This window comes from Biomphalaria glabrata, chromosome 2 (genome assembly GCF_947242115.1).
Source record: "Biomphalaria glabrata chromosome 2, xgBioGlab47.1, whole genome shotgun sequence".
In the NCBI taxonomy this organism is placed as follows: domain Eukaryota; kingdom Metazoa; phylum Mollusca; class Gastropoda; family Planorbidae; genus Biomphalaria; species Biomphalaria glabrata.
Window position 1 is genome coordinate 46,529,344 of NC_074712.1, and position 23,235 is coordinate 46,552,578.

The 23,235-nt window shown below is 33.0% G+C and overlaps 1 protein-coding gene across 8 annotated transcripts in view; it reads left to right on the forward strand.

The window, feature by feature from the left end:
- LOC106054574 (uncharacterized) overlaps nucleotides 1–23,235 on the forward strand; it is a 74,611-nt gene that overhangs the window by 36,342 nt on the left and 15,034 nt on the right. For all 8 annotated transcript variants that reach the window (XM_056020887.1, XM_056020885.1, XM_056020886.1 and 5 more), the window contains exons 23-45: nucleotides 224–395; nucleotides 2,357–2,478; nucleotides 2,607–2,778; nucleotides 3,271–3,374; nucleotides 7,723–7,894; nucleotides 7,984–8,093; nucleotides 8,202–8,373; nucleotides 9,334–9,455; nucleotides 10,876–11,038; nucleotides 11,200–11,312; nucleotides 11,995–12,157; nucleotides 13,336–13,445; nucleotides 13,561–13,723; nucleotides 14,252–14,358; nucleotides 14,647–14,809; nucleotides 14,905–15,026; nucleotides 15,543–15,720; nucleotides 16,042–16,160; nucleotides 16,257–16,437; nucleotides 16,534–16,637; nucleotides 17,215–17,386; nucleotides 17,585–17,676; nucleotides 17,846–18,026. In XM_056020887.1, coding sequence (XP_055876862.1) covers nucleotides 224–395; nucleotides 2,357–2,478; nucleotides 2,607–2,778; nucleotides 3,271–3,374; nucleotides 7,723–7,894; nucleotides 7,984–8,093; nucleotides 8,202–8,373; nucleotides 9,334–9,455; nucleotides 10,876–11,038; nucleotides 11,200–11,312; nucleotides 11,995–12,157; nucleotides 13,336–13,445; nucleotides 13,561–13,723; nucleotides 14,252–14,358; nucleotides 14,647–14,809; nucleotides 14,905–15,026; nucleotides 15,543–15,720; nucleotides 16,042–16,160; nucleotides 16,257–16,437; nucleotides 16,534–16,637; nucleotides 17,215–17,386; nucleotides 17,585–17,676; nucleotides 17,846–18,026 — 3,277 coding nt within the window. The remainder of the gene's footprint in view (nucleotides 1–223; nucleotides 396–2,356; nucleotides 2,479–2,606; nucleotides 2,779–3,270; nucleotides 3,375–7,722; nucleotides 7,895–7,983; nucleotides 8,094–8,201; nucleotides 8,374–9,333; nucleotides 9,456–10,875; nucleotides 11,039–11,199; nucleotides 11,313–11,994; nucleotides 12,158–13,335; nucleotides 13,446–13,560; nucleotides 13,724–14,251; nucleotides 14,359–14,646; nucleotides 14,810–14,904; nucleotides 15,027–15,542; nucleotides 15,721–16,041; nucleotides 16,161–16,256; nucleotides 16,438–16,533; nucleotides 16,638–17,214; nucleotides 17,387–17,584; nucleotides 17,677–17,845; nucleotides 18,027–23,235) is intronic.

Here is a 23,235-nt window from a genome sequence, read left to right on the forward strand (position 1 = left end):
AATAAATAGTAGTTAGTTTATGGTCTCAGTTAAAAAGAAGTTAAATTAGATTAGTACCTCAAAATGAATTCAGAATGAATCATCTGTTCCACAGTCTCACTTTTAGCTTAATTTGAGAATCACTATATACTATTTATAACATTTGTTTCATTTATACTATGGCCTATAAAAATTGATTCATATTTTATTTTGTTCTAATTGCTTTTTTTCCTCTATGATTCAGGGTGAGATTGAGAAATTGTTTGAGAAGGCGTGTACCTATCTACCAAAGGACTACTTTCAAAAATGTGATTCTCTTGTTCAACAGTATGGCCCTCTCATAATTCAATTATTAATTCAAGAAGTTGATCCAACTTTAGTGTGTACAGCTATTAAACTCTGCACTGGAAATAATGGTGAGACCTTTTAAGAGTTACATTTGTATGCAAAATAATTTCTTGATATTAAATTGTAACCATTTTTATTTTTTACTTATTTTTTTCACTTCAATTTGTAATTTTGTATAATTCAGAAAAAAATATCTTGCATTTCTATTGTCAGGAAATGGGGGAGGGGAAAGAAACTCTGAGACAGTCTAAAGGGATCTTTTTTTTTTGTTTTGTTTTTAGTGCAATGTTTTTTTATTTTATTTCGCATTATTAATATCAAAGCCAAAATATAAGATCAATCAATTTAACCAAATACATTGAAGAACTTGATGTTAATAGATTTTAGGTCTTTGCGTGTCTTGCCAAAAAGTTTTAACATTTGTTCTCATTATTTCATTTGTAATACCATACTTCTGGAAAACAATAGCAAAAAGCAATGGTGTTTTTCAAATCATATAATGTTTTAAATTGGATTTTCAATGGTGACTTTAGTTTTTAAGATCTAAATGTGACTGGTGAAGAAAAAGAAAGCACAAAAATAATACTGACTTTTGTTTCATATGGGAGCAGCTGACAATAAAAACACTAAAACCAGATTTGTTCTATAAGATATTTCATGTCATGTCTACAAAAAACAAAAATCACACTAAAAAAGCTATTGTTTCCATATTAGTAACACATCTGGCACACGTATAAATTTTTTAGTTATAAGGCTACAAGAAAATGTATTTACTTCTTAATGAGGACCTCATTTTCAATTCGGTCCTGGCTGAAACAAACAAATTTAATGTCATTGATTAAATACAGAATGGTTTATACAAAGGATTGATTCTTTATTGAGAATAACTAGCCTTCATGTTAACAGTTTTGAATCAGCAAGTTAAAAACAATAAAAGTTCTTGAAATTTAAATAGATTTTTTTTGGAATAGCAGGATACATTTGAAAATGAAAACTGCAAATGTTATGTTAATTTCTTGACATTTACATCAAAAGTTTAGGTTGACCTGGTCCCTATAGCTCTTAATGAGCTGCTTCTGGATGTTTGTAAGATTTTTTTCATGTCATAATCAGAAATCTGATTCATGTATTTTTTAAAAATGCCGTCTGTGTATTGGCATAACTAATTGATCAAGCTTACAATCATGACTGGATTGAGCAGTCTTAAAAAAAAAACAAAAGAGATATTTCTTACATGTTGTTCTTTTTAAAGTAAATTTGGCAATTAGAGAAAAAGGAAAAAAAAAAAGAACATATTTTTTTGTTTGTTTAATACAGAGATAGAACTTCTAGGACTAATGGTGATCACACAAAAGCATGAGCATAATCATAGTGACTATAATGAATTGTATAATGACCCAATCTGTTTTTCCTGCATGCGTTGGAACCATAATAAGGAAGACTTACCCTTCCCTTTTTTAACTTATTATAATTTGGTATCTTGTTATTGTTGCTTCGGAGCCATTGAATTAAAAAACATTTCCAAATACTTTTACTTCCAATTTTCCTCAAAAACATTTTCCATTTCTTAAATGATCCTGCATAAAGTTTGGACTGAATAACTTGATTTATAAAATCAAGAAATGTGCATTGACAATATTTTATTTACTTCTCTTTTTTTTTATAAGTTTCACAAATATAAATGTTTGTTAAGTGCACCTTCAAGTTACTAGCATGTGCACTCTAGTCCCATCTCTTTGGTGCACTTGTGTAGATGTCTGGGATGTTTTCTTGGTAAATTTCCAGCTAACACAACTTAGCTAGAGTTCAATAAAAACAAATAAATCTTCAACTAACAGAACGTAGCTAAACTTAGCTACAGTTAAAAGAAACCTATTAATAAGTAAAGATGTGTGCCTAAAGTTTTTTTTATTTATAAGTTGCCCTCAGCATTAACACTACAGTTTCATTTAGAAATATTCTATTGACTTGTTTTATTATAGCTACATTTGATTCAAATGTAAGTCCTAATTTCAATGTTTAATTGTAGCAAGCCCAAATCTGAATTCAATTGTGAAGACAAAGAAAACAAAGGTCAAAGGTGAATTGTGTGACCTGTGTAAATATGTGCTGACATATGTCGATACATTCTTGGGGGAAAATGCCACAGAGGTAAAAAGAATGTCAAACAATAATTTATACATGAATGTTGATTAGGATCATTTACTATAAACACTCACAGATTAATTGATGTAACCTTCTAATTATATCTTCATCAATTGCTTGTTTTTTTAACTAAGGCGGAGATAGAATCCTTGCTGAAAAAAGCTTGTTCATTTTTACCAAGCTCTGTGACTCAAGAATGTGACAGTTTTATTCAACAGTATGGCCCCATGATTATCCAACTTCTAATTAAAGAACTAGACCCCAGTCAAGTGTGTACAGTCATTGGATTCTGTGCTGGAAAAAAAAGTTGGTAAATTTTATTTGTATCAAAGAAATAATTTGAAAATTATTTTTATTTAGTTAAATAGATATGATAACCTTCTATTCAATTTGAAAATTGTTAAACTAGAACAATGTTGTCAGTAAAATTTGATTCCATTGGTTAAAACTGGATCTGGCTGTAAGGTCACATTTCAAACCAGCGATCTAAAGAAGCTTATCTAGACATTTACATTGCTTCCAACTAGTAGGATTAAATGTGTTCAACAAAATTGAAAAAAAAAAAATCCACATGTTGAGCTGCATTTTAGTTTGCTTAAAATAGCTCAACAGTTCAACCCACAAAGGGTTAGGTGAAGTTGATAGTTTAACTGAACAAAAACAAAATAAGGCTACTTAAAAAATACTGTGAACTAAAAAGACGTTTTGGAAGTTTAAACCAAGACACATTTCTTAAGATGACTTCTGTGTGTTGTTTGGTTATGTTCTATACACACACACCTTTTCTTTACATTTCAGTACCTGCTAAACCATCCAGCAGTCCACCAAAAGAGGGTCTTTGTGACATTTGCAAATACATTGTCACTTATATTGACAACTATCTGGAAGAAAATGCCACAGAGGTTGTTTTTTTATTTTGACATATTATGACATATCTGTATTTAGCATTTTAGGTCATCCTACTCATTGATATCATGACATTGGTATTAAGTGTTGTACTGTATCCTACTTATGTATATCATGACATCAGTATTTAGTGTTGTAATTTATTGATGGAAATCTATTCTGATTCTAAATATGTTGGAGTCAAAACTTATGTTTCTGAAGGTGAAGCTTTCTTTGTAAGTTATTTGTATATACCAACTCAGACTTAAACTGCAAAGTAAAAAATAACAAGGTTACAAAGACAGTTTGTGTGGAAACACAAACCCCTTACACAAACTCAAAAACGGCTCCCATAGTGGTCCACCAAGTCTTGACCAGGATACGAACACTGGACTTCCGGTTCCAAGTGCTTTATCCCTCAGCCACAGCATCTCCATATATTCATTTAGCATACACTTATATTTTTAAAATTAATAATTATTAACCTTATCCATACATTAAAAATAAATAACATGTTACAATACTAAAGAGAAACTAAAAAAGATTTATTCTTCTTACAAAATTAGATAAATTGGCAACACGAAAAAAAAAAAATCTAGACCTAGATTACTTTAGGTAGTGAGCTAGCTTCTATTGTGTACAAATGACTTGACAAGACTTTCCCCTCGCAAATAAAAATTAATATCTCCGTTGTCATTTGTCATACAAACTATATAATAGACCTAGTTATAGATCTAAATATAGATTAAAGATCTAAGTCTAGGTCTAGAAATAGATTTAAGTATAAATCTAAGTCTAGATCTAAGTATAAATCTAAGTCTAGATCTAGATCTAAAATAGATTTAGAATCTTAATATAGAATCTACTAGTCTATATCTAGACTAGAACTCATATATTTTTAGTCTTATTTAGACTGTTGAAGTGTAGGCTCCTATATTGAGAATATGTCAAAACTTTGCGCTATAAAAGTAGTTTGTTATTTTTGAAACTTATAACTAAAGCGAAGTTCGTATCAAAATTCTTTTTTAAAAACAACATTTCAATCAGTATTCTATTCAATGAGTTAGTTAATAAATGGAAAATATATTTTATAATGATCCATTGATACTTTTTCCATTGTGACCTTAGATCACTGGCGGATCCAGGGGGGGGGGGGGGGGGGGCGTACAAATTTTAGTATTTTTAGTATAGAATTCACACAATTTGTATAGAAATTTATTACTTATGTTAATAATATATACTAATTATTTATATTTCAACCTATTTTTTTATTATTTCGCCCCCTCCTCTAGTATGTTGACCGATTTGGTGGGGTCGGGAGGGGGCAATGGTATCAATCCCGCCCCCCCATACACTTTCGAGTGGGGGGGGGGGGCGCGGTCCCATTTATTTGTAGAAATCACAGCTTGCTAACAGAATCAATTAAATATATATATGATTAAAACTTGTTATTGATATTTTAGCCGACCTTTATATTATGTCGTTCCCTGTTTACCGTTTGTTACCGTTTGGGGGGGGGGGGGGGCGAATACTCTCTACTGCCCTTCCCACCTAAACCATTTGAGTGGTTATGGAGAAATCATAGTTTGTGAACAAAATTAGTTGAATTAATCTATAAATTTTATATTATGTCGCTCCCTTTCTGGTATCTTGGTCGATTCGGTGGGGTTGGGGGGAGGGCGATTGCATGTACTGCCCTTCCCACTCTAGCCCTCTGAGTGGGGGGGGCGGTCCTATTTTTATGGAGAATCATAGTTTGTGAACAAAATTAGTTGAATATCTATATAATATAAACTACGTATTGATAAGTGAACCCATTGTATATTATGTCGTACCATACTCTAATCTCAAATTTTATCATTAGTAAATTTAAATGAAAAAATGTTGCACCAGGTGGGAAGGGCGATATATGCAATTGCATTTCCCCCATCGGACAAACCAATACTTTTAGTATTATAGTTTAGAAATTACAAAATGTAAAAAATCTGCCACTAATATAATTTATATATACTATAAATTAAATTCTTATATCTAGTTGCCCTACTTTTTTTTTTTTATTCTTTAATGCCAAATGCAATCTTTAGCAGAAATTATTAAAGGAGCGAGGATTAATCGTTTTCATTCTACTGCCCCTCCCATTTCCAGAGTTTAAGTAATTTCACATGAATTTATCATAATTATTTTAAGAAAGACTTTGCATTGGAAAAGTTAGAATTCAAACGAAATTTTTCAGTATAAGAATCATGATTGAGATGAGTTCTAAACCGAAAAAAATGCATCTATAGTCGCCTTTTCCCAACCTTTACTCAATCGGATATTTTTCTAGTTAAATAAATTTGGGACTATAACTCACAACTTATACTACAATGTTATTGAATATTATTTATCGAATAATTTTTTTCGGCGGCGATCCTCAAAGCGAAAATCTAAATATGTGGGGTATCTTATCTTTTCAAGGAACAAATCGGTTTTATTTGCAATGTATTAAGGGCCTATAAATTCATATTAGAATATCTTTCAAGTACAATATTATTCAAAAGGTCAGGAGAATGCGTTTCTGCAGTGAAAAATGCCAGAAATCGCTTTTGGCGTTGGGGCTTCGCCCCGAACTGCATTGATGAATAATGAGCTGTAGATGTCAGGAAAATGCGTTTCTGCAGTGAAGAATGCAAGAAAACGCTTTTGGCGTCAGGGCTTCGCCCCGAACTCCATTAATTAATAATACGCTTTAGATGTCAGGACAATACGTATCTGCAGTGAAGAATGCAAGAAAACGCTTTTGTCGTCGGGGCTTCGCCCCGAACTCCATTGATTAATAATAAGCTTTAGATGTCAGGAGAATGCGTTTCTGCAGTGTAGAATACAAGAAAATGCTTTTGTCGTCGGGGCTTCGCCCCGAACTTCATTAATGAATGATGAGCTGTAGATGTCAGGAGAATGCGTTTCTTCAGTGAAGAATGCAAGAAAACGCTTTTGTCGTCGGGGCTTCGCCCCGAACTCCATTGATGAACAATAAGCTTTTAATGTCAGGAGAATGCGTTTCTGCAGTGAAGAATGCAAGAAAATGCTTTTGTCGTCGGGGCTTTGCCCCAAACCCCACTAGGGAACCTTATAGCGTTGCCCCACTTTTCCGCCGAAGGTTGAGAAATGCTGCTTTTTAAAATTCTCATATATATGTGTTTGTGTGTTTGTGTGTGTTTGTGTTTGTGTGTTTGTTTGTGTGTTTGTTTGTTTGTGTGTGTGTTTGTGTTTGTTTGTTTGTGTGTTTGTGTGTGTGTTTGTTTGTTTGTTTGTTTGTTTGTTCTGTACACACGTTTATGCATAGGGTTAGGGTTTACTGGGCGTTAGGGTTAGGGTTTGGAAAAAAATCGCCCCCCCCCCCCCCCCACTCCAAAGTTCTGGATCCGCTAGTGCCTTAGATGCAAATTTTTTGTACCAATACGCGAATCTATGAATGAAGCTTGATTTATTAATGAAGAAGTATGTGACCTTTTTAAAAGACTTACCTCCCCTGAAGTTTTTCATTTAAAAGTGGTGTATTTTTAAAAAATATAATATAATTTAAAAAATTAGATGGTTCACTTTCAGAAAAGAAAAAAGTAGCTGTTGCATCAGAACTATGAATGATCTAAAATATCATGATGTCCGATTTTCATTTTCTCTTCTAGTTTCTGAGATCTAAATAGGACAGACAGAAACGCCACACAAAACTAATTGTGTCTTTTCCCCTTTTGGAGACTTCTAAAATGGGAAGAGGGAACACACATTTAAATTTTTTTCTATTTAAATTGTAACTCTAGGAACATAGAGAATTGTTGCATGATGCTAAGTGAGTTCTGACACCAAATAATGTGAACAATCAGATTTACAAAAAATGTAAACACCTAAAACATTTTAAAAGATTTTTTATTTCACATATTTCATAAATTTTTTTTAATACAAAAAAAAAATACAACTGAAATTTTGGGCTCATATTAATTTTAAAATAAACAACATACCCTGTATTATGGTTACTAGCAAAAATTTTGATTTAATATTTAAAATTATTAAATCAATTTCAATAAATCAGGAATATAAGATTGAGAATTGGCTTCAAAGTTCCAAGCTCTCTCTTCCTCTTGTCTTGAAGCTATGCCCAAGATTTTAAAAAAAAATTTATTAAAAAGTACTGTTTATCGCCATCAAGAGAAAGAATCTGTTTTCTTGGAAATGATATCCATAAAAAAAGTTAAATTTGACATTGCCTGCCTTATGGGATTTAAGTTTTTTATGGAAAGGAAGAAAAAATGTTTAATTTAATTTGTTAAATTTAAGACAATTTTTTTTTATTTTTTGTAATTCTCTGCAACATTTTGTTTTGACTAGGCTGAGATAGAAGTCATGTTGGACAAAGTCTGTGATGTTCTACCCAGTGCATTTAAAGACGAATGTGAAAGTATTGTCAAACAGTATGGCCCAATTATTATTCAACTTATTCTTAAAGAATTAGACCCCACTCAAGTCTGTACTGTCATAGGATTGTGTACTGGGAACAAAGGTTAGATTTTAATCTAACAAAAATTTTTAAGTTCCTACTAGCAGAACTAAGTGTGTAGCAACTGTTAATATTTTTTTTTTTAATTACAGTCAATTTGAATGTGAAGCCTAAGGTGACAAAGGTCAGAGGTGAACTGTGTGACTTGTGTAAATATGTGTTGACATATGTTGATACATACCTTGGGGAAAATGCTACAGAGGTAATAAAGTTTCAGCTTAGCTGAGACAGTAATTTTTGATCTCATTCAAAAACATTTTGATATAAACATATATATTTTCTTCACCTAATTAATTTATGTCAATTTCAGGCTGAAATAGAATCCTTGCTGGAAGAAGCTTGTGCAATTTTACCAAGTTCTCTGACTCAAGAATGTAACAGTTTTATTCAACAGTATGGCCCCATGATTATCCAACTTTTAATTAAAGAACTAGATCCCAGCCAAGTGTGCACAGCCATTGGATTCTGTTCTGGAAACAAAGGTTAGTTAGTATCTTAGTGAAATAATTTTATTTTTAATTTTACAAAATAATTAATTCTTAGTTTTAATGAAAGTTTTTTTTTTAGAAAAAAAAAATATGTATTTTATCCATGAAGGTTTTTATTACTTATATTTTGAACGAAATGATAATTTACTTTTTTGAAGTATCACTGGTTTTTAGTGTCTTTGTATTTGTTGCCATTGTTTCTAATTTAGTATTAAGGTTACCGGTATTAGTTACTTATTGGTATAAGCTGGCATATAGATGCACTGGTAGGTATGTACCATGATTAATTCCTGGGCCTTGGAATCTTATAGTCACTCAATAAGAAGTATCACTTGTTGCTAATAACAAGGGTAGTTGTTTTGTAACATTGGTTTTGAATAACCCAATAAAATTTTGTAGTGGATCTAAAAATAGATCATATATAAGTGTAGGGGCACTACATTCCTTCATATTCTAGTTCTTTCTAACATTTCAGAAGTTACATTTAGATCAACTGATTAAAAAGTGAAGACAAGATGGAGTCATTTGTACATTGTTCATTATTTCAGTATTACAAGTGTGGACTTATTTCATGTATTTGTATTATTGGACTTCTTCTTTTTTGTCTGTTTTTTCTACAAATTTTATTTGTGCAATTTAATTATTTTGTTGCTAAATTTGAATAGTATTGTAAGAAATCTTTTCAAACAGACTCAAATTTGGCTAGAGTGTTAGGGTCACTAGATCTACATTTAAAATCACTACAATATAATTACCACGAAACAACAGCATAGCACTAATTTAGTTTAGTAAATTTAGAGCCAAATTCTTGTAGTTCTTCATCACTTTAAATGGGTCATCAACATCTCAAGGAGGCTTGACATCATTCCATTACATTTCTTAGTTATGTTAACATAATTACAAACTGATAAGCTGTAGTACTATTGAAAGAAGATTGCTTTCTTTTGTTGTCAGTTCATCATCCAGTAGTTGCAGCCAAAAGAGCTCAAACAGTGAAAGTGTCTGGAGAAAGCTGTGCACTATGTGAATACATAGCTCAAGAACTGGATGCTTTTTTGGCCAAAAGCTCTACACAGGTGACAAGCCATTTATATACAAAATTATTGATGTTGCACTACTATAATATGTTTTTGGATTAATTTGGGAACAAACCATTTATATTTAAAATTAATGATGTTGTTCTAGTATAAGTTTGTGCTGATTCATTAATGAACAAAACAATTATATACAAATTATAGGAACAAACTATTTATATACAAAATTAAATGGAAACTCCAATGGTTTTTCAAATTTGAGTTATTGACATATTTAAATTCTGCATATAAAATTGTAATAGTAAGCATTGTACCATTTTTTATTTAAATGCTTAGAAACTTTTATATTTAATGAATTGGACAGTAAGTTCTAGACATAAAAAAAACAACAAAAAAAAACAGGGTTCTTTGAGATTTTGTTTTTAGGTTGAGCATGCGTCACTTCCCTCAACAATACTGAAAGTGAATCTAGATCTAACCAATTGTATTGTTTCATTCTTACAGTGGCTGTTAGGCTTAGTGACGTCCTGGTCCATAGATATGATAGCCACTGGTACAGTTATATAGATCTTAAAGCATTAGAATAACTAACTATAGAAAAAAGGAACATTTTCATTCTCTCCCTGTCCCAAAAAAGTAAATAGATTGTATGTCAGACTGATTCTAACAAACTGGTCAGCGTAAGGCTAGCCTAGAACTTAAGAAGGCTACGTGTAGTCGGTCATGACAAGATGACCATGGATAGTTTTGTTGTATGTTGAGTGATCAGGCGAGAAGATACACACTGACATGGTTAGTCAAGCATGTAGATCTACTCTTAACACTTATTTTATTCTTTGTTTACAAGATCTTGATCTAACCACATAGACCTACTTCTATTTCTTTTACAAGATTGTAAACTTTACTGAATGTTTTTTATTAAACAGTAAGTCAATAAAATATTTAAAAAAAAATGAAGATAGACACTTTTCTGAAGATTTTAATTAAAGGGGGCAAAAATAAACATTATATAAATGCATCCTTTTTTATAGTGCAACTATGTTAGTAACACACATCTTTCATAGATATGTGGTGCCGAAGCATATAATAGATACCATCATACCAGACGGTACTACTGAGATCTAGGTCTACATCTACAATCATAATCATCTGCTCAAAGCATTATAACTAGGAGAAAAAAGCATTTACACCCACACCTCCCTGCTGAAAAACTAAATAGGCTGTGAGTCCAAAAATGTAAACATTAAAAATCTGACTGTTTTGTATGTGCAGAAAACCTTAGAAAAACAATCAATTACTAAGTTGTTATTGAAAATGAAATAAAAAGAAAAACATATTCCTTATCTCTAGTTTGAAACACATAAAAAAAATTGTCAAAGCCATCAGAGTTTCCCTTTATGATGTTGGACTAGTTGAAGTTAGTGTTTAATCACTACATTACACAAACTATTTATGTCCACAGACTGAAATAGAATCTGCTGTTTATAAAGTGTGCACTTATGTGCCCTTCAAATTAAGATCAGAATGTGACCAGTTTATCCAGAGCAATGGTCCCCTCATCATGCAGCTCTTGTTGCAGGAAGTGCAGCCACAACAATTGTGCACAGCCATCAAATTTTGTTCGGGTGAATAAACATGTTATTTTTATAATTTACAAGTCTTTATGTGAAAATAGTGTTTACAACTGTAGTACTCAGATTACAAGTTTCATAACAAGTTGATGAATAATCAATGTTTTTGATATTTTTTTATTTTAAATATTTACAAAAATGTTTCCTTCCTATAGCTACAGTGAAAGATCTGCAGCAACTTGTCAAAACTTCCAGTAACCCAAAGTGTGTGCTGTGTGAGTTCATTATGACTCAATTGGACAATATACTGGCTCAGAACAAATCAGAAGTAAGTTAAGGACTAACATTTCCTGAGACTAGCCCGATTTCTTAATTTTATCAAAATAATATGAACAAATAAAGGTTGAGATTTGATCAATGAAAAATATAGAAAATCTTATTTCATATTGAATTGAAATAGAGATTGCTTTATTTCTATTAGTTTTTCACACTTTATGCTTTCAGATTATCAAAGCGTTCACTCAATTTCCTTTCCAATTTGCTCATTTTGATATTTATACTAAAAACATTATTGGTACTTGTTGTCACATTTTTTTACTAGTCCTAAGTTTTTATAAATTACTATAAATCTGTGAGGATTTATTTGACCTAGCAATGACTATTAAACATTAACGATATGGCAATTAGAAGTCAATGAACCTTTTTTTTTCTAAATTATATTTGTTATTATTTTTTCTTTACTGATTAACTAACTCGCACAGCCATTTCCCTTACACAGTCATTTCCCTTACACAGCCATTTCCCTTACACAGTCATTTCCCTTACACAGTCATTTCCCTTACACCCTTACACAGTCATTTCCCTTACACAGCCATTTCCCTTACACAGTCATTTCCCTTACACAGTCATTTCCCTTACACAGCCATTTCCCTAAGACAATCATTTCTCTGTAAAATATGTTGTAAATTTTTTCTTTATGATTCCTCATGATGATTGTAATTGTTCTCTAGGCTCAGATTGAGGAGGCATTAGAAAAAGTATGCTCCTTCATGCCTGAAACTCTAACTAAAGAATGTAATGACTTTGTGAATACATATGGTCCACTTATCATACAGATGTTGATACAGAGACTGGAACCAGACCTAATCTGTACTTACCTTAAGCTCTGTTCATGTAAGTTGCTACTTTGAGCCAATGTTTATTTTTTGTTGATCTTATAGAACAGTAGATATGAAAATTCCATGTGCTATTCTTAAAGAAAGACTCCTTCCTAAAATATTTTATATTTTGTGAAAACTTATTAAAATAAGACTTTGTTTTTGTATGTATTTGTATTTTTTAAATGTTTTTCTTTGAAATCAGTGTCACTACCAATTGTTGATTTTTATCCCAAAAATATTAATATTGAAATGCAGTCTAAAATTTAAAAAATTATAGTTGTTTTTTTTTATATAACCTAAGTTTGACTTTTTGATGTCTTTGTTTATTTACATTACATATTTACATAACATCTTTTCTAGCACTTCTAAATAAAATATAAATTAAGATGATTTAACATTTTCTAAATGTTAATAAAAAAAAGAGTGTTCATTTAGGATGATCAATTTTTATGGAAGACTGACTTAAATTATAGTTTTAAAATCCAAATTAAATCACTTACTTCAATTGTGTTGTGTTGCAGAAATGGGTCTCAGTTATATCCATTTCCAATGCTCTGTAGGTCATGCTGTTTCAGGAAAGAATTTTTTTGGGGTGGCTGTTCTATCTTTCTATCTATTAAAGTTTATTAAACAATAGACATATACGTCCTGACTCTTATTTCAGTACTGTAAATCATGGTGTTTCAGTGAAGAAATTTTGGGGGGCTGTTCTTTCTACTAAAGCTTATTAAACAATAGAAATATACATCCTGACTCTTATTTCAGTACTGCAGATTGTCTTTGTTGCATTTGGTTGCCCTGTTAAAAACAGTATTCTTTTGCTTTTATTTTTAAGTGGAGTTTTTTTTTAGATGGCTGTGTCTGTGAGGTTTTAAATTTTGGTATAAAAGTTTTACACCCAGGATTAGGGTCAAAAGTAAGGACTAGATATTGGGTTAGTCGAATTGATTTAGATTCAGCGCTGTTTTAAGGCATAGTATGGATGTTCAGGTTAAGTTCATATTGTTATGTCAGTGAGATTATTGTTATTATTATTAATGTTTAATATTAATTTCAAATGATTAAATGGCATATTTCTATTTCTTGTCTTTTTTTTGTTGACCTAAATGTCCTTCAACTTTATGTTCCCCTATATGTTTAAACCCTTTTTTATCTTAAAAGTAAAATTTCCACTACTTCATCTTCATGCAGCTTTACCAAACCCTCAGCCAGTCCTAAAGAAAGTCCGAGGTCCATCTTGTGCTATCTGTGAGTTTGTTATTGAGCAGCTGAATAACATCTTGGCAGAAAACAGCACAGCGGTAACTAAAAAGTTAATTGTTCAGAATGTTTATGTAGTTGAAATGTTAGTTATACAGTTTTTGTTAAATCTTATGTTTTTGAAATTATCTGAACTTGATTGCTGTACAATTGCAGGCTCAGATTGAATATGCTCTAGAAAAAGTCTGTGATTACCTCCCTTCTAGCCTGAAGGCAGAATGTGAACAGTTTGTTCAAACCTATGCACCAGACATTGTCAAACTGTTGATAAACAAAATCAAGCCTGAACAAATATGTACAGCCCTGGGTCTCTGTTCAGGTAAGTCTCTTAGTGGTTATTGTCTAGGAGGAAGTTTTAAAAATATTTGTTAACCTGTTTAAACTTTTGATGGTTGGCTTGAAATAGTTTGTAAAGATAATTACATTATAGAAACATTATATTTAAATGTTCCACACTGAGCCATTTCTCTCTATGACAAAATGTTATAAACCTTGTCCCCTACCAATATATAAGCTTTTGGTATTTTTTACAGGAGACAGTATTGAAGAAAAATTAATACAGAATCTCAAAAAGTCAAAGACCAGTTTCTATTCATTCCTGGCACATCCCACCTTTGAATGAAATAGGCTTATAGGTTTAGCACTATGCTAATTCTTTCTATCCACTCAGTTTAGAGTGGCTGTCTCTTTGTTAAGGGGATAAAATTAATTTTTATTAAAATACAATGATGAAATTAAATAATAGTTATCATATGTTAAAAGATTTTTGTATAAAAGTTTGTTTGTTTTTTAGCTATATCTAATTTCCTTAAATGCAGATAATCAATGTACAATTTTGAATTATCAGGTGTCTTCAAAAACTCACTACCTACAAAGCTGACTGGCAGTTCCTGCGTGATGTGTGAGTTTATTATGTCAGAACTGGATACCATGTTGGCTGAGAACAGCACTGAGGTAACATCAATAGATAATTGAAATGCTCACAGCATAAGCTGATTCTTTATGAACATCAGACTTTCTTATCTTAATCTTGTGTACCCCAAAAAGAACATAAAGCCATAGCCATAGGCAGTAGAGCTCATATCATTTAAGCCTCTGTTAGTCTGAACCCGTCTAAGGTTATTTTTAACTGATCAGTGCTCGCCTTTCTTGGAAAAAAAATTTAATTCATTACTTATATAGTTTCTAGGTTTTTGTTAGCAAACTTTCTAGTTAGTTTTTTTCAATTCTCACTTGTGTCAGGTTCAAATTCAAGCAGCTTTACTTCAAGTTTGTCATGTTTTACCTACAACACTAAAGCCTGAATGTGACAGTATCATACAACAATACACTCCCATTATTCTGGGAATGCTGATAAAAAAAATGGATCCCAAAACAGTTTGCAAGCTGATGCATCTTTGTGATGGTAAGACATTGGCTTCTATTTATTGTAGACCATTAGCACAATTGTATTGTAAAACAGGCTTTTCCTTTATACTATCTTGATTGTCACCAATGTAGGGAAGAGAAGAGTTATCTCCCCACCAGTATCTGTGCCATCTGTCAAGAAAGGAGAACTCTGTCCTCTGTGTCTGTATGTGTTCAAGGCTGTGGATGACTTGCTGGAAGAAAATGCTACAAAGGTTGTTTTTTATTCTGCAGTAGATTTACATTTTAATTCAATACAAAAGAATATCTCACCTGAAATTTGATTCCTTATGAGCTATCTCTCTTAGCTTTGATTACTTTAATCAAGACAATATCTTACCCAGCTTCAATCCAGTTAACCCATAAAATGTGTGTAGTAGTTAAGCCTCTAAACATCATAATTGTAACAAAACAGCTCAGCACCTTAAGGGTTAAGACTGAACCCTGTCTATATTTCTGAAACACAATCTTTCGTAAGACTCCACTTGGTTTCTGTAAAAGATAAAAATCCACCACCTGATTTGGGAAAAAACAGCACAAATAACAATTCGTTTTCACTGTTTGATTTGTAGTCTTTTTTTTTTTTGTTTCTCATTTTTTGTTCTCAGAAACTTTACCCAAGTTACATTGAAAGAAACTTTCATTTTAAATTTTGCCTCTCACACACATAGAGATCTACTGCTTTTTTTTTTTAGTAAATGTAATTTTTGTTTACTGAACTATGTAACCAGGAGGAAGTAATAGCAGCCCTGGACAAAGTCTGTGATATCCTGCCTGCTAGTATCAAGGATCAGTGTGAAAGTTTTGTTGGCTTGTACTTGCCTTACGTGGTGGACCTGATTGTCCAAGACCTCACACCGGAACAAATATGTGAAAAACTAAATCTCTGTGTAAACAAAACCAAGTCAGGTCAGCACTAAGGACACTTGTACTTAAATTAAATATCATGAAACTGGATGTGTGGTGGTATAAAGTTTGTGTGTGTAAATGGTTGTCAGGTTAGACATAAATTTTTGTTTCCAAATTGCACACATTGTAAAACCACAGACTTTAAGCTTTTCTTTGCTTACTTAGATGCTGCCATTTTTTTTACCATTAAAAATTATTTTGATGCCTGTGTAGCTTAATTTATTTGTTGGAACATTGACTTTGCATGTTTCAAAATGTTGACTATGATTTGTACTAATATTTAAACTTTGCTAATATTTTACAAACATCTTGTTAATTCAGCTTCAAGATTACAACATGCTCATGTGAGCGACATGGCTGTCAAGAAAAATGAACTATGTGGAGTTTGTATTTATGTTTTTGAAGCTGTCTATAACATGCTCTCTAAGAACTCATCAGAAGTAAGTACTTTTTGAATCCCCTGGATCTAGATTGGTTAATTGCTTCATGTGCAATGAGAATATGATGCGGTAAAAATGTTTTTCTTTTTCTTTAAGGCTGAAATAGAGGCTGCATTGGATAAGGTGTGTAACTATCTTCCCATGCTGAAAGACCAATGTGATCAAATTATAGCTCTATACACTCCATATGTAGTGGACTTGATATTGAAAGAATTATCTCCACAGATGATTTGTAATGAATTTGGGTTGTGTACCAATTCAACAGCTCAAGCTTTAGGTAAATATTTTGGCCTGTGATTTTTGGCTCTCGGTAGAATACAATTTTTTGTAAATGCATTCAATTATAAATGTGTGCTTGCCTTTTTTTTCTTAGTTGAGGTAAAGAAGGAATCTGTTAAGAGTGGTGATGTGGAATGTGCTATCTGTGAACTGACATTAAAATATCTGGAACATTTTGTGGCCAAAAACGCATCAGAAGTATGTTGTTAAGTAAAACATTGCATTACATTTGACTTGGTAAAGTTTAGAGAAACAAATGGAACTGATGGGCACATTTCTGGACCAAACAAATGTTTACATTTCATTTTTCTTTGGTCTACCAGTATGTCCATTTTTTCCTTGTATGTCTAAAAAATTGATCCTTTGTGACAGTAAATATTGATTTATATTTGTGAAATTTCATTTTAAAATGCATCTTATTGTTGAGGTTGAGCAATATTAAACATTTACTAAGTTGATCTGTCTATAGTTTATTAGACACTTTTTGTGTGGACATCCATCATTCACATTTTGTCTTGCTTCTTTCTGCCTTGTTTTTGTTCTATTCACATTGAAATGTTGTAGTAATGTTTTGTTTCTAAATCAAATATAATAGAGCAACACAACACAGCACTTTGAGAAGGGAAATAAATCCTTTTCATCATCAGTTATACAGGGCGCATCACAAGAGCTAAATATTGACTTCTAGCAAAGAGAAATAACTCCTTATGATATAGTGATAACAGGAGCTTCAAAACAATATTAAGTAATTCTTTTTTCTTGATTGAACTTACAGAAAGAAATAGAATCAGCCTTAGATGTTGTCTGCAGTGTCCTACCAGCAACTGTTAGAAAAGATTGTGTCAACTTTGTCTCCAGCTACAGTCCAACATTAGTGTCCCTCTTGTCTCACTTCCCTCCAGAGCAAGTTTGTGCATTGATTAAAGCTTGTACAGCTCCACCTCAAGGTTGGATTGTTTTTTTTTTTTGTAATAATCTAAATTTATCATTTGGCAGACTATCCTAGTTTATTTTATTTTGTTTTTTGTTCTATTTCTGCCATACTTGCTGAAGCTTGTAGCCCTTATCTATCCTTGACCTGTTGGGGCACAATACTGGCAATCCCTCTGTATACAATAAAGTACAGATTCACTTTATTTTCACAGCAACTAAACCAATTAAAGGTGGTCCAGAGTGTCCGCTTTGTGAGTTTATCATGCAACAGCTGGAGTTACTTTTACAGAAAAATGCATCAGAGGTAAAACTAAGTCTCAATATTAAATTTTTAAATTTCATCCCAAATATATTTTAGAGTAAAATAAAATTGTCTTTTAATCAAAGCTTTATTATTTTATAAAATTCCAATGTGTGTTGACTTAATCTTTAAGTACTTGGGATTCCAGTATCTGTAATTTTCTTCTCCTCAGGGACAAATAGAAGCTGCCCTAGATAAGGTCTGTTCATTTCTGCCAGCTACAGTCAAACAACAATGTGACAGTTATGTTGTAGCCTACACTCCCATCTTGATAAACCTTTTGACCAAAATGTCACCTGATCAGATCTGTAGCTATCTCAAGTTTTGTACAAACAGTACCTCAAGTAATGCAGGTACAATAAAAGTAAAGTTAATAAAAGGTCATTTAAGAATTCATATCATTATAGAATCATTGTAGTTTTGTATTTTACTTGTATAAGTTTAACCTCCTTAAGATGATGTGGCCGATATATCGGCCCAAGGCTATTTGGCGAAAAAGACGAGCCGACTGATCTATTGGCTGCGATGTTTCCAACCATAGGATTGGCTAGCCAGTGTTTGTATCAGCCAATCAGATTAGTTCTTACTATTTTGACACATTAGTAGACTGTAATGGCGGCTTCCTTCGCTGTTTTAACTGGATAATGTTTTTTTATTGATTTTTTGAAGTTAGCTAGTGAGAGGTGAAAATTTTAACATGTCAGCTGTTGATATTGATGTGGTGGATTTGGCACAGAAGAACTAAATAAAATGACGAAGGCAACTCGTAGGCCGATTTCAATCTCTTTATTATACACTAAAGACCTGCCAAAGGCAAACATAAAACATAATTACACATGAGCGTAAACTAAACATAATTAATAAGCCTAAATGGTTAGGCCAAGTTGTACACACAACATCGAAGTCTAAATACTAGATCTAACAAAAAAGCAAAAAGAAAATCTTATAGTGTAAACCAGCGATGCCCAAACTACGGCCCGCGGGCCAGATCCGGCCCTCGACGTGGTTCTATCCGGCCCGCCAAAGCATTGGAACAAAATGTAAAAATTTAAAAAAAAATAAAAACATAGAATGTTGAAAAAATATTTTCATTCAGTTAAGATTCTCACTCATTCTTTGATGAATTCCGTCTTTAGGTTGGTATTCTAATATTCGTAGTAAATATTTTTTTTACTTGTAAGAACACAAGTGTTGTTTTTTTTTTAAATGACGATAAAACGAGACAGCTATTCTTAATTATTAAAAAATTGCGCTACTGTCTTGAGCTAGCCGTGTCCTTGACACCTTGTGTGTGCAACACAGAACATTAATGCATCGTTTTGGGTGGTATTCTTTTGATATCAAAGTAATTGGTACCGCAGTGTTTCACGTTTGTGATTGAATGAAATGGGAGAGAAACGAAAAGTGGACTCAGAATGTAGAAACTTTCAAGAAATGTGGACAGATCTTTACTTTTTGGTGGAATAGGATAGTGTGCCAACATGTTTGATTTGTAAAGAAAGTGTGGCTGTTTTTAAAGAACATAACATTAAAAGGCATTATGAAGCCAAACACATAAACACATATGGTGACATTCTTGGTTTGAGCCCCGAAGACAAGATTGCCAAGTTACGACTAGAGATTGGGGGATTGACAAGAATATTTAACAAAAAGAGACAAGAAAATGAGTCTGCGATAAGGGCCAGCTACAGAGTTGCTCACATCTTAAGTAGATCTATAAAGCCTTTTTCCGATGGCAAATGTGTAAAAAAAGTGCTTGCTAGCAGTGATGGAAGAAATGTGTCCTGAAAAGAAGAATGCAGTAGAAGCTGTCAGCCTTTCTCGCATGACAATTACAAGGCGAGAGGAAGATATGGGGGTAAATCTCCATTCACAATTAAAAGACAGAGCAGCAGTATTCGAAATGTTTTCTATTGCTGCTGATGAGTCCACTGACAGAACTGATACCGCGCAACTCTTGGTATTTATTCGCGGTACAAACAGCAATTTTGATATAACAGAGGAGTGAGAAGCTATGAGGAGCATGCATGGGACTACAACTGGAGAAGACCTGTTCAAAGAAGTGTCAGCCATTATAGAGGACCTTGTTCTTCCTTGGAATAAATTAGTTGGAGTGACTACTGATGGGGCTAGAAATATGGTTGGATGTCACAGGGGAATGACAGAAAGAGTTATTTAAAAAGTTGTTGAGTCAAATGGAACTGAACCCCTGCGGCTTCACTGCATCATTCACCAACAAAATCTCTGTGGAAAGTTTTTGAATCTAGACCATGTGATGATGATTGTGCTCAACACTGTAAATTTCATCAAATCACAGGCGTTGAATCACAGAACTTTCAAAGATTTTCTGACAGAAATAGAGCCCGAATATGAAGACGTTCTATTTCACAGTTAAGTGCGGGGGGGGGGGGGGGGGGGGGCTGGTTAAGCCGAGGGAAGGTGTTAAAACGTTTTTTTTTATTTGAGACACGAAATTGAAATATTTATGACCGATAAATGAAAACAAGTGCCACAACTGAACGACCCCTCATGGTTGTGGGATTTGGCTATTTTATGCGGCATTACATCACATCTAAATGAACTCAACACCAAACTACAAGGGAAAGACAAATTGATTTCGCATGTGTATGCAGACATAAGCGCTTTCCAAACAAAATTGCAACTCTTCATTCAACAGGCGGAAAGGGTGCATCTTGTCCACTTTCCAACCTGTACCACTCTACGAAATGATAAGCAGCTAAATATGTATTTCCCTAACGAAAGAATGATCCAACTTCTGAGGCTCTTGATGGATTATTTAAGTGAAAGAGTTGTGGATTTTCAGAATTTAAAAAATGAAATCCGTCTTTTTGAAAATCCATCTGCCGATGTGTCAAGTGCTCCGACGGATCTGCAACTGGAACTGATTGACTTACAAAGCCAGACATCTCTGTTTGACAAATTTCAAGTGATGACTTCCATTAACTTCTACTCCATGTTACCTGCAGAAGCGTTTCTAAATCTATTAAAAATAGCTCATTGTATATTACATTTTTTTTTTCTTTTTGGTGATATGGCCCGCGACACGAATGCCGAAAATTAAAATGGCCCGCAGACCAAATAAGGTTGGGCATCACTGGTGTAAACCAATCATCTCTTATAGAAACACAAGAGAGATATGGAACTCTAAAAACATTATCAAAATAAATGACAACATAGTTGTCTAAAAATAAATCCATTAGTTATTCTCCATAAAACAAACACGTACATTGTTTGAATAGTTTTGCTCGTTTCCTTTCCATACAAAAAACTCAGAAAACAATGAGGCCTACATAGAACAAGTCTACTATACACTAATTCTTAAAACCAGTATCTACACACTGGTTATAAAAATACATTTACATGCTGGCTTCTAAAATAAGGATAGTCCAACAACATGGACCAAAACCGGGGTAGCCATATTCTATGTAAATTTCTACATAAAATTACAATCTAATATAAGAAAGTAAAATGTATTTACCTGCAGCCATACATAAACACATGGTGTAGAGAACATGGCACAAAAAGGGAGTGGAGACAAAGTAGGTCCAGTAGCGAACAGTCACTACAGTGACAGAGATGCCGGTAGAGTGGGCAGTGTCCACATTGTTTTGCCTATTTACGCGCGGACACAAGACGCCATCTAGGGTGGGAAAGTCACGTGGATATCGGGGTGGCCGGTGTGGCCTCAACAAGTATCCACCCCTCTACATTGATGAAAGCTAACTCACTGACTCTGATTTTATTTAAACTATGATAGCCCTAATAAAAATAAGAGCAGTATTGAGGAAAGCTTTAGATCTAAGTTTACACTAATAGTGGATCTAGATTTAGTATGTGTTGACGATGTCTATTCTTGGTAACATGGTTTAGAGGTAAGGGTGCGTAGCTGGATAGAGAAGACCCATTTGAGAACCAAGGGATTAGCACCCAATAGACTGTTTTATGCTCTTTTTTTTTACTATCAATTTAGTTCAAACATTTGTCAGGGAGACTAATAAATATGATGCCAACTTTCTGACCAACAAACAGCTCAAAAAATGATCCTTAGGTCATAGATGGGTGGCTGTCACTGTGACAATAATGAAGGTGTTTGTTTCCATGGTAACTGGGGGGGGGAGAGAAAGTAGGAAAATAATGTGATAGAAGTGTCTGAAGGGTCTCAATGTGCCTTGTTTCCCTAAACACATGTATTAGGGCTTATTCAAGCCTAAAACTTCTTAAAAAACTCTTAGCTTTATAATTTTGTTCTGTTTTGAAAAAACTTTTTTGGAATTTTATGCCCATAAATTATGCAAATTAGCTTGGCTTATTTTAGTAAATGTTAATATTTCAGATAAATTCATAAGATTAAATTAGTTCATTTATTTCTCTTCAATAATATATATAGTTTTGTGTATGTAAAGTAATTAGTTTATTTGTTTGGAATTTTTTTGTAAGAGAAGTGTTAAGGCTTGAAATAGTGCTCCATCTTTTTGGCACATGACATGCTAAAATAAATGCTCCGTCTTAAGAGGATTAAACATCGATGAAAGGTTAATATTAATATAGGCAAGCATTTCTTAACTTAAACTAGACATACCTCTGCAGAAATATGATGTACTGAATGCAGTACTTGAAGTAATATTTTTTGGGGGCATACAAGGATACAGTTTCTTGTTTCTTAAAGAAAAAAATGAAGATCTAATGCAGTGTTTCTCAAACTTTTTGTCTGGCGGCACAGTAAAAACACTACAAAAATTTCACGGCACACCACAAGGAGCAACAGTTATTTTAAAAAGAAAAAAAAAAGATTTACCCGTTTTTAAGTATTACATTTAATGTAAGGGTGTGCCTGTTTTTGAGAGCCAATTCGATCTAATCGAGGCTCCAGAGCCGACAAACAAACTCGCATTTCATCGTCTATTGTAAGAAGTCTCTCTCTTTTCTTAGACTTGATTTCAGTCAGTGCTGAAAATCCAAACTCACAAAAACCATGACGATGCAATTTGAAGAATTATTTTGATTGCTTTTAAACTGATTGCAGAATATAACTTGTTGATTGAAATCCAAAACACATCCAGGCTTTTCTCAGCAAAACTTGACTTAAGAACTGCATCGTTTTTTAAATCAATGAGCTGCTCTGCTTCTTCAGTTGTCAGATTTGTAGCTTCATTGTTTCCAAATGGATAGCTGACCCATCCATACTCATTACTTCCAACTGTTGGGAAGTAATGCTGCAATGCTGACTGCAAGTGTGTCAAAGTGTCCAGAATTTTGGGGGTGATTTCTTTAGTTGAAGCACATTCATTGTAAGTAGGAACGCAGGACTCCTTTCGAGATCTTACTTTGCCACAACGACAATTTTTCATCAGATGACTTCAGTTTTGAGGATACAGTGATGATGGTTTCCGATGGTCCTTGAAGACTTAAATTCAATGAATTTAATTTGTGAAATAAATCAGAGAGAAATGTCACCTTAACCCACCAGATCTCGTCATAAACAGAGAATAAAAAGTCTTTTTTTTCAGCCTCCAAGAATGAAATCAGCTCAGCCTTGAGTTG